The sequence below is a fragment of the Astatotilapia calliptera genome, chromosome 7 (genome assembly GCF_900246225.1).
Source record: "Astatotilapia calliptera chromosome 7, fAstCal1.2, whole genome shotgun sequence".
NCBI classification, from domain to species: domain Eukaryota; kingdom Metazoa; phylum Chordata; class Actinopteri; order Cichliformes; family Cichlidae; genus Astatotilapia; species Astatotilapia calliptera.
The window spans coordinates 37,882,051-37,892,898 of record NC_039308.1 but is presented as its reverse complement, the minus strand read 5'-3'; the positions used below and the strand labels follow the sequence as shown (position 1 = coordinate 37,892,898).

Genomic DNA, 10,848 nt, shown 5'->3' with positions numbered 1-10,848 from the left:
ATCATGATGAGTCTTAGGCTACACTGCAGGTCTTAATGCTCAATTCCGATTTTTTGATCAAATCCGATTTTTTTTGTCTGCTTGTTCACACTACAAATAAAATGTGACAGCAAACGTGCTCTAGTGTGACAGGGCTCTAGAGTCCAACCAAATGTTCGAGTAAAAAAAAAGAAAAACAAAAGACTCTGAAAGTCTCCGTGTGGTCAACAGCAGACAGACATTGTGCCCCTATCGTGGTCTAAACCAATCAAAGATAGTCAGGGGTGGGACCTCTCTGATTGGCCGTGGTCCAGTTGAAAGTGCAGGCAGATAGAGAGGTGAGTAACTTAAATAAAGCCATATCGATTCATTAAAACCTGAATTGACTTTTAAATATAATGTATTTGGCCAGAAACACCAGAATCTCAGGTTAAAGCTCACAAAACAATTTCAACAAACAGTAAATGAGAGCAGGTAAATGGATTCTGCACAAGGACGTAAACACAGAGCGCGGACCCGACGCATCAGAATTACCTTTCTCTTTCTCGGCTTTCTCACCCGATGGCCGTACACGGACACGCCGTCGGGGCTGAAAGCCGACAGCTCACTGATTGTGGTGCGTCGGGTCCACGCTATACTCTTTTTGGGCTAGCTTCTGAGCAGCAGGTTTTGTCTCTCTCCAACCAAAATTCACTGAACCAGCAGCAAACTACGCTTCACATTTGATAAACATCCTCATGAATTCCTTCTTACTTTTGCATTTTTGTCTGTGAAGGTTCTCAGTCATCCAGGTCATCGTAGTCTAAGGATCTTGAAAAGAAAAGCGTCCAGACGCATTTTTGCTTCCACCACATTATACGCTGCGATAAATGCACTCCCCAAGTGTCCCCTCTCCCCATTGCCTTTTTAGCGGCAGGCAGCAGCAAACAGGTCGTCAGAGGAGGCCGACGTGAGGAATAAGTTTAACATTACCCACAATATTATCAAAGAGTACCAATGCACAAGCACAAGATTGTTAATTAATCATTTATAAATCAATATTGTCTTTATGGACAGCAATTTTCCCCACAAAAAAGTGCACATGTAAAACTGCGTTGTTAAGCGATGTGGTTAAAAAATTTGGGTGCGCCAGTGCACCAGTGCAACCGTAGCAAAAGGTTAGTCTTGAGCCCTGTGTGAACCCTCAAAGCGGCCGCATGCGCAAAAAGAAGACGTCACACACAAGGCGCTGTTTAGGCCCAGAGACAAAACAATATTGTTTGACTGATGGTCCTTAATATAAAGACTTGTTCCAGACTTTACGTTTCCCAATTTTACTTTAAGTTGTAAAGTTATTTTGTTATTTACATATGGCCTAATAATTATCCTTATTGCTGTTTTAGAGACAGCACCTCCATCAGGACAAGCTCTATGTTCGCATCTACACCTGCAGGTGGCAGCATTGCAGCTCTGTGCTGTTTGCAGACCGCTCATGAAGCTGAAGAGGAAGTTGCGGAAAGCAAACGCGTTCCTGTCTCCTGCTGCTCACCGACAGCTGGAAACCTTCCTCACATGCTTGACCTCTGCACGTTTCTTCATGACTGCGCAGGTGAGTCTTTTCTCACCTGTGCGAGTTTTCTGACGTTACACCACGCTGACTGTATCACATTTACCTGTCAGAGAAACAGAAGTTCAGACTAGCTGCAGGAAACAAACATTCAAACAAAACTCAGACATGTGATCGGAAACCGAAGCCGAACCGAAGCCGAACTCCGGCTCATGTCACGATGACGTCATCAGTGGTGTTTAGACTGAAACGCGTATGTTTGGGGTGAAAAATGTTCAGATTTGATGTTTTTCAAACGCACTTTTGGAGGCGAACTAAGGGCGCCATGGCTGATCAGCAGGAAAAGGTTAATCAAACAACGAAAGGTCAAACTTGATCCTCCAAAAGGCTCCTCCCCCTTTCAGCCAGCACACCTGCGGTGGTGTCTGTCCTCCGTGTGTCTGCAGGTCTGCGCTGATGGTGAAATCTGGAGATGAAGGGAGAGGATTAAAAGGATAAAGACACAAAATTAGTTTGAGTATTTTATCAGGTTATGTTGAGGGGAAAAACATATCCGGTAAAAAGTTGTAACATTTGTATTTTTTATGAGTTTTTAGATGGTTTTAAGGAAAACTGTCATTAATATTTAAACCATTTCTAATATTTAAAAACATCTAAGGCATTAAAGTGATTTATTCTCCCATTGTCGGTAGAATAAGAACCATAAGTGTTGGGTATCTGCTGAGCTGAATGAAGAATCTGACCTAAATACCGGTTTGCTAACTTCCAGGAACATGCGTCTCCTGAATACCTCCATGCTCTGTCCTCCCTCCTGCTGCTGAACATATGAGAGTGTAGGAGTCAATATCTGAGGCATGCTCAGATCCGAGCCGCACTGAATGAATAAACACGTCTGTAACAGTTTCGGTAAACAACAAAGGCCTAATGTGATTTTTAACTTTAATTTTCAGGTTCATTTGTGATTAAATGTAATTTTAAAAGACATTCTGCAGGATCAGCACCAGAGCCCCTTTAAAGGGTGGGTTGGATAAGGGGACTTTACTATTATTATTATTGTATTATTTTAAAAAGGGGTCAGCAATCACAGTTTAAAGATTACAGTCCTTTATGATTACTAAACCTGAACTCTGGGTCAAATTTACAGGCTTATTTAAGGATAAACAAGCTACTTTAAACTAGAGATGGACCGATCCGATATTGTGTATCGGTATCGGTCCGATACTGACCTAAATTACTGGATCGGATATCGGAGAAAAATAAAAAATTTAATCCGATCCATTAAATATCACGAAAGCACCTCACAAAACTTGCAACACGCCGTAACTCACCTCAGAACGTTAGCACGTCGGAGCAGTATGCGTCACGTGATAGAGCGGCTGTGGCATGTGGGACCTGTTGGTGGTCTGGATAGCATGTGGAGCTTCGCTAGCAACCCGGCATTTCATCTCCGACAAAGTTATCCCCGAGAGAAGTAAAGCAAGTGTGTAAGTCCATCTCTGAATGTTTGTAAAGCATTCCTGCGTTAAGCTTACCAAACGATATATGGAGCGACTGCCTCTTCTGGCTGCTACTTCAATCATGAAACTGCTTAACGATCAGCTGATCGGCTTTTCTGTCGCGAGTCCGTCTCTCTGGTTTGTTTTGGCCCACTTTGCACCAGAAAGAGGAAACCAGCGGCTGAACAACAGCAGCACGTTTAAGCTTGATAAGCTGTTGTTAGAATTTATTTATTATTACTTTCTACTCCAGGATCTTTTTCTACGTAGCTGACGGCTGGTAACTGTGCAGGGGCGGATCTAGCAAAGTTTAGCCAGGGGGGCCGATAGGACATGAACAGGGAAAAGGGGGCACAAAGACATACTTTTCTTTCTTATTCTCATTTAAAATGTCTACCTTTTAATAAATAATTATCCGAATCTTACACCCAAAGTTTTAATTTGATGTAAAATGAATAGAAGTCCATTACTGTATATAGTGACTATTAAGTCTAATATATATATACCCTAGTAAGCTATAGTACTTTTTCCTTTGGGAAGGTACCATCTGTGCAGTCTGCAATTTTGTTGAAGAAAGATGTTGAATCTATTTAATATTTCTTGAAAAATAATTGATTTCTGTGCATTTTTTTTTCACACTGCATCAAATTAAGGTTGATTACGTTGATTAAGCATCATGAGGTGGAGTGTGAGGGGTGGTTCCCTATTTTTTATTTATTTATTTTTGTTGTTGCTGGGAGTTGGAACCCTATTAGTTAGGTTGCTTAATATTTACGCTAAGTACTCTTTAAAATACCAGAATAGGGAGGATGGTGTAGGTTTAAGTTTATTAGATTGATCAGTATTGCTGAACTATGAAATATTTTTTTTTTGCATATAGGTATAACAGAATAGCTTTAGTGTAGTTGTTGTTTTAAACTTGAGTATGAACTTAAACAAAATGCAGCAAGATATTTAAAAAAAACAGTTTTGTTGATTAAAAAACACTATATCGGATTCATATCGGTATCGGCAGATATCCAAATTTATGATATCGGTATCGGTATCGGACATAAAAAAGTGGTATCGTGCCATCTCTACTTTAAACCAGTATGTAAGCAAAAATGTATACACAGTACACCTCAGAGAAATGTAGCCACAGGTGTCTGTGAAGGTTCTCAGTCATCCAGGTCATCGTAGTCAAAGGAGCTTGCAAAGAAAAGCGTCTGGACTTCTTTAAGTTGCTTGAAGACGTTTCACCTCTCATCCGAGAAGCTTCTTCAGTTCTAGGGTCAAATGGTGGAGAGTCCCAGATATAAACCTAGTGGGAGTATCCCCCCACAGAGGGACAAAAGGACCCCCTGATGATCCTCTAATCGCCTGAGCCAAGGTGTGAAACTGGGTGTGGGTCCCAATCAGCCAGAGTTTCGGGCGAGCTCAAGATGGCCCAGGATGTGAGTGGGCGTTCAGGCGTCTGGGGAGGTAACTCAAAACTGGATTATAGATGGCAGAGAGTTGGTGTCGTAAACCCCTGCCTCTGTTCAAAGATGGTCGCTCACAGTGGACATAGATGGCTTCTTTCACTCCTCTTTCAAACCATCTGTCCTCTCTGTCCAAAATGTGAACATTGGCATCCTCGAAAGAGTGTCCTTTATCCTTAAGATGCAGATGGACTGCTGAGTCTTGTCCTGTGGAGATGGCTCTTCTATGTTGTGCAATGCGCTTGTGAAGTGGCTGTTTGGTCTCTCCAATGTAGAGGTCTGGGCATTCCTCGCTGCACTGTACAGCATACACCACATTGTTAAGTCTGTGTTTTGGCATTTTGTCTTTCGGGTGAACCAGTTTTTGCCTGAGCGTGTTGCTGGGTCTGAAATACACCGGGATGTCATGCTTGGAGAAAACTCTCCTGAGTTTCTCTGATACACCGGCTACATAGGGGATGACAATGTTGTTGCGTCTGTCTTTCTTATCCTCCCTCACTGGTGTCTGGTCTTCTTTTCTGTGCCTCTTTGCTGACTTTAAGAACGCCCATTTAGGATAGCCGCACGTTTTGAGTGCTTCTTTACATGTGTGTGTTCCTTCTTTTTTCCTTCAGGCTTAGAGGGAACATGTTCTGCCCGGTGGTGTAGGGTCCTAATTACTCCAAGTTTGTGTTCCAGAGGGTGATGGGAGTCAAAGAGGAGGTACTGGTCCGTGTGTGTGGGCTTCTGGTAAACTTCGATGTCGAGGTTGCCATTCTCTTCAATGTGCACAGCGCAGTCCAGGAAAGGCAAACAGTCGTCCTTTGTGTCTTCCCTGGTGAACTTGATGTTTTTATCCACATAGTTAATGTGCGCAGTGAAGGATTCCACTTCTTGTGTCTTGATTTTGACCCAGGTGTCGTCCACATATCTGTACCAGTGGCTGGGTACTCTTCCTTTGAAAGAGCCAAGAGCCTTCCTTTCCACTTTCTCCATGTAAAGGTTGGCTACAATAGGTGACACGGGGGAGCCCATGGCACAGCCATGTTTTTGTCTGTAGAAGCCTTCGTTGTATTTGAAGTATGTTGTGATGAGGCAGAGGTCTAACAGTGTGCAAATCTGATCGGGTGTCCTGTCCTCCAAGGAGCTGTCTTCTTGTAGTCGTTTTCTGACAGTCTCCACGGCCTCCGTGGTGGGTATGCAAGTGAAGAGAGAGACTACATCAAAGGACACCATGGTTTCATCTGGATCCAGGGTAAGTTTCTGGACCTTGTCGGTGAAGTCGGTGGAGTTCTTGATGTGGTGTGGGGTGTTCCCCACGAGAGGAGCAAGGATGGTAGCAAGGTGTTTAGCAATGTTATAAGTGGCTGAGTTTATGCTACTGACTATGGGTCTGAGTGGGATCGCTTCCTTGTGGATCTTAGGAAGTCCATAGATGCAGGGTATGGCATCCCCTGGGTAAAGGCGGTGATATGTAAGGCGGTCAATGATTTTGTCCCTTTCAAAGTCTTGAAGGCAAGCTATAACTTTCTTTTTGTAGCTGCTTGTGGGGTCTCGCTTTAGGGCTTCGTAGGTATTGTTGTCACTGAGGAGAGTAGTGATCTTTGTGTGGTAATCTGTAGTGTTTAGGACCACGGTGCATCTTCCCTTATCAGCTGGTAAAACAGTGATGTTGTGGTCTTTGCTCAGGGAAGTGACGGCCTTCTTTTCCTGTATTGTGAGGTTGGATGGAGGGACTTTGGCACTGGAGAGCGTGGCTGAGACTTTCATCCTGATTTGCTCTGCTTCTGTCTGTGATAATTTATTAATCCGTATGGCAGATTCTGTGGCTGTGATGAGGTCCACTATGGGCAACTGTTGTGGAGAAATGGCAAAACTGAGTCCTTTGGCTAATACTCTCTTTTCAGGTTCAGTGAGAATCCTGTCTGAAAAGTTCTTAACCCATTTCTCCTGACTGGCATCAGGTGTGTTTTCTTCTCTGGGTTGTGTAGGTTCAGGATGAGGAGTGTGTGTTTTTGAAAGCAAGGTGTGAAATGTCCTGCGTTGTCTTTCTTTTCCTTTAGAGTGTTGGGCCCGCTGAGCCTTGTCCACAAACTTGTAAACCTCTTCTAAGATTGGAGAGGGTAGAAGGATTTCCAGTTCCTGCAGAGTCTGGCTGATCTTGATCTGGAGGGCATCTATGGTGAAATGGACCTGTCTTATCCTTTCACTTAAAAAGTGATTTTTTGCTCTCTGTAGAATCAAGTCTGCTCTGTATCCCCTGACCGTGGATCCAAGGCGCAGGCTCTTAGGAACAACTCTGCTTTGTCTACATCTTAGGTTGAAATGGAGATGGTTCCTATGATCCGCTAGTTTCCTTGATTCCCTTTCATACTCCCGCACCAGTTGAAGGGTGTTCCTCCAAAAATGTACGGCAATATGTCTGTGAAGGTTCTCAGTCATCCAGGTCATCGTAGTCAAAGGAGCTTGCAAAGAAAAGCGTCTGGACTTCTTTAAGTTGTAGCCACAGGTGTAAAGCTGACGTTTAGGGTAGAAAATTCCCAACACGTGTCCATTTGTTTTGCAGTGTTTGAGTTTGTCATGCTTTAAGATGAGCTGCACAGGCTGGAGAACGACCTCTTCAGTTTCAGAGAGACACGACAGGTATTTCCCAGAGTCTGGGCTGCACAGGCCCAGCCACTCTGGCCTCCTCACTCATGCTGGTTACTACAAATTCAACTGAGCTTACACTGCATTAACTCTGTGGGCGTTTAAGTTTTTTCATGACCAAACTGTATGAATTCATGTGATTTACAGTTGAAGGGTATCATTAGAAATCAGCTGAAGGCCACAGTGACTTTTTTGGATGGGCCTTGACCCCCGTTTATGTTTTTATGATGCTTCTTTAGCGAAAGTCTCAGAATTTGTAATAAATCTGGAGAATTGATGAGTTGAGAGGGTATTTAAGGGAACAAAATCAGAAAAGTATCAAAAAATATTTATTTAGTATTTGGGGGATAAAGTATGTAATAAATTCAGAATGACAGTTTTTGGTTAAAAAACAAAAAATAAATAAATATTTACTAAAATGTTAAAAAAAACACAAAAAAACTGCCAAAAGTCAGAATTGTGTGGTTCAAAGCTGACTTTGATATCAATATCTTCCATCATCATTATTCATTATCAGCTGTCACGATGATGATGATGAGTAGGAGGAGGAAGTCTTCATCATGTCTCCAAACACAAACAGGAAGCAGTTTGAGTTTTCCCGTGTTAGCAGAAATGTACACGCTGATGATTGGAAAAATATTAGAAATGCTTTGATCCTGAAGCTTTTTGATGTTTAGTCTCCAATAAATAGATTAATGAACAGATTTCCCAAACGTTTGTTAAGTGTTCCTGTTCATGGTTTCCTGGGACGTGTAGCCTCAGTGTTACATCACAGTATCTTTAAGAAAGTCTTCATTTTGAGCTGGCAAATTCCATTTACAGCTTCATGTGATGGAAAAACATCTTTTAATGAAGCTCCTGTTTTATTTATGAAGCACATTTGTGAGCTTCAGATAAATAAATATAACACGAACTCCACACAGGAAACAGGAAGTTTGAAACCCTGAGAATGACTCAGAACTCACTGTTTAACGGTAAATAATCTGATGGATTCATAGTTTTTCTCCTTCAGGTGTGCGTGTTGTACTTCGCGAAAAGCGTTGAGCTGGCAGGTGTGAAGGAAGAGAAGACTGTTGCTGTGCCAACACCAATCAGCAGCCACGACCTTTGGAAGCTGTTGCTACAGCGGCACCCAAGGTAAAAAAAGAAAAAAAAAGCGCACATGAACATACGTGTGAAGACGAATCAAGGTCTAACAAGTGTTTGTGTGTCCAGACTGTGCGAGCTGCAGGACGGCGTCGTGTTGGCAGTGCGTCAGGAGTACGTTCCCATCGGCGACCAGGTGCTGACTCTGGGAGACGGAGACGAAGTCGCCGTAGTGCCGCCGCTTAGCGGGGGCTAAGAGACTTGAGACTGTAAGTAATTACTGATCAGAGATCAAGAAAAAGGTCCATGTCAGGTATTTGCTCTTGCTTCACTGCACAATTTAAAAATCAAAGCATATTTTCCTGTTGTGACTTTAAATCCAATAAATTAATGATAAAGAGTCAACAAGTTTGATCTAAACCACCATTTCTTTTCAAAGATGTCGAAGGAGCTGAGCGATGTCTTCAAGCTGAGCCGTGATTGGCTGTCTGTGCAGGAAGTGGTCGACTCTGTCAGCAGCCCTTCGTGTGGAGCCATTTCAGTATTTATAGGTTTGTTCCCATTTACTTTATTTACTTACCTGGATGACTGAGCATGCATCAAGAAGCAATATGGCACGTTTCTTTTATTTTTAAATATTTTAGAGGAAAATAAGTCAGAAGCATTTGATAAAGGGGAAAGTGATATATTTAATATAGGATGGGGATGTAAAGTGTCAAATGCTGGAGAGGAAAAGAAAATCTAGCATATTGATAAAATATTTAAAATTTTACTTCTTATAACTACTCAAATTTGTGTAAAGGCATTTTAGAAAAACAAAAGCTGAATTTTTATTTAATGTTCCAATACAGCATTTCAACATTTCATGTAAAATTGTGTGAAATGCCAGTATTTAAGAAAGAAGGTAAAGTAGAAACATTTGAGGACAAAGCTGCAGTTCCATTATTTTAGGAAGCTCTTCTAGTTACTTTGTTTTCAAAACAAAGTATGTTTTCTTTTATTTTCTTTTAAACTACAACACTTCAGGGTAATGCTTTACAATAATTGGAGTAACTGTTGCAAAAGCCAGATAAAAATACTTTACTTAATAATAACATCTTGTTGCTATGTCATTTTAAATCTGTTGTTTGATTTGGACACGCTGGTGAGTACGTCGACCCCGGAGGGTTAAAATACTCAGCTTTTATTTCTGAAGCATGACAGTCAGATTTCCTGCTCAGTCTTAATATTTTCTACAAGTATTTCTCAAAGATATTATTAGTGTTTTGTATTTAAAGTTTAAAAAAAATAATATAGAGGTTTGTTAAAGCAGATCAATAACCAGTAACAGTCACAGCAATGAGTCGTCCTTTTGAGATCAAGCTCCTCCTCACTGTGTGTCAGACTACAAAGAGCTGTTTAGTGGTTCAGGACCAGGTGTAGATGAGGGGAAGACATGAGTCCTCACATTGCTGGCTATACAAATTTGTGCATGCGCCTGTGCGTGCTATGTGTGTACACAGGTACCACCCGCGAGGACGAGGCAGACGGCAGGAAGGTGGTTGGACTGGAGTACGAGGCATATGAGCCCATGGCCCAATCAGAGTTCAACAAGCTGTGTGCTGACATCAGAGCGCGCTGGCAAAGCGTGACACACATCTGCGTCCACCACAGGCTCGGGTGAGGACGCTAAATGTGGCAGGTTGGCGGGGCCACGCTGGTGTTACATTTGTAGTTTTTAACTTAAATAAAAAATATGACACATAGCTTCCACCATCAGGTGGGTGAAGGTGGGCGAAACCAGTGTTGTCATGGCGATCTCATCTCCTCACCGCCATGACGGCCAGCAGGCGATCCAGCACTGCATCAGCCAGCTGAAGGCTAATGTCCCCATTTGGAAGAAGGTGATACCTCGGAGCCAGTCTGATCAGCGCGATCGACACATCATGTCAATGATTATTGATTATTGATTGTGTGCTTGTGATCAACAGGAAGTTTATGACACGCAGGAGGTGAACTGGAAGGAGAACGCTGAGTGTTCGTGGTCCAATCAGAAGAAACCGCCAGAAAACACATTGTCTGAGGGAAAACCTAAATAAAAAAATGTGATAAAACACAGATACTTGTGGTGGGCGGAGCCATAATTATATGTTTAGACCATTTGAGTTTAACTCTAATTCTCTTCATTTAAAACACAATATTTCAAAAAACTAATGATCATGTAAAGCTTAAAATGTTTTAAATTTGTATTTTTGTATTGACTGAGTCTGACGGTCACATAGATTTTTTCCCCCTAAGATACTAAATGTATGAATGCTGTAAAATCTTCCAAAATGAACTAAAAACCATCATCAGAACATGAAGAAAAAACTGCTGTAAAACTTAGTGTCCAAAATATCTGTGTGTTATCTTGAAGGTAAAGCATGTCTGTGCTGTCATTTGGTGTGATACCAATTTATACCACAAGGTGGAGCAGTGATTAAGGTTAAATCTGTGTAACCTTGAGTGAACCACGTGAGTTATTAGATTATATTCGTATCTACAGTGGAAGGCTGGGAAAAGTAAATCTTGGGGAGACGGAGGATCTGAAGATGTAATAAAGGTTAAAAAAAAAAAAAACAGTACGCACACCTGCTGATAAAATGCTGCCCTCTGGTGGTAAAATTTTCAATCT

The 10,848-nt window shown here is 41.9% G+C and overlaps 1 protein-coding gene across 4 annotated transcripts; it reads left to right on the top strand.

Annotated features, from left to right (window-relative positions):
* The first annotated feature begins 1,389 nt into the window (after positions 1 to 1,389).
* LOC113026166 (molybdopterin synthase catalytic subunit) lies at positions 1,390 to 10,724 on the top strand. 4 transcript variants are annotated; one of them, XM_026174634.1, is made up of 5 exons: positions 8,398 to 8,464; positions 8,635 to 8,746; positions 9,698 to 9,854; positions 9,955 to 10,078; positions 10,166 to 10,724. In XM_026174634.1, exons 2-5 carry the CDS (start codon positions 8,635 to 8,637, stop codon positions 10,271 to 10,273), a joined length of 501 nt encoding a protein of 166 aa, XP_026030419.1. In that variant the 5' UTR covers positions 8,398 to 8,464; the 3' UTR covers positions 10,274 to 10,724. The 4 variants fall into 4 exon arrangements, with proteins under 4 accessions (XP_026030420.1, XP_026030421.1, XP_026030422.1 ...); XM_026174635.1 differs by lacking the exons at positions 9,698 to 9,854; positions 9,955 to 10,078; positions 10,166 to 10,724 and adding exons at positions 1,390 to 1,567; positions 8,108 to 8,246 and having other exon boundaries at positions 8,325 to 8,464; positions 8,635 to 8,701; XM_026174636.1 differs by lacking the exons at positions 9,698 to 9,854; positions 9,955 to 10,078; positions 10,166 to 10,724 and adding exons at positions 1,418 to 1,567; positions 8,122 to 8,246 and having other exon boundaries at positions 8,325 to 8,464; positions 8,635 to 8,701.
* The last annotated feature ends 124 nt before the right edge of the window (positions 10,725 to 10,848 follow it).

Bases quoted from the DNA above. Each gene is read 5' to 3' on its own strand.
- LOC113026166 (XM_026174634.1), top strand. From the start codon at position 8,635: ATGTCGAAGGAGCTGAGCGATGTCTTCAAGCTGAGCCGTGATTGGCTG. The intron at 8,747-9,697 runs GTTTGTTCCCAT...GTGTGTACACAG, and splicing joins AGCCATTTCAGTATTTATAG to GTACCACCCGCGAGGACGAG. The intron at 9,855-9,954 runs GTGAGGACGCTA...TTCCACCATCAG, and splicing joins TGCGTCCACCACAGGCTCGG to GTGGGTGAAGGTGGGCGAAA.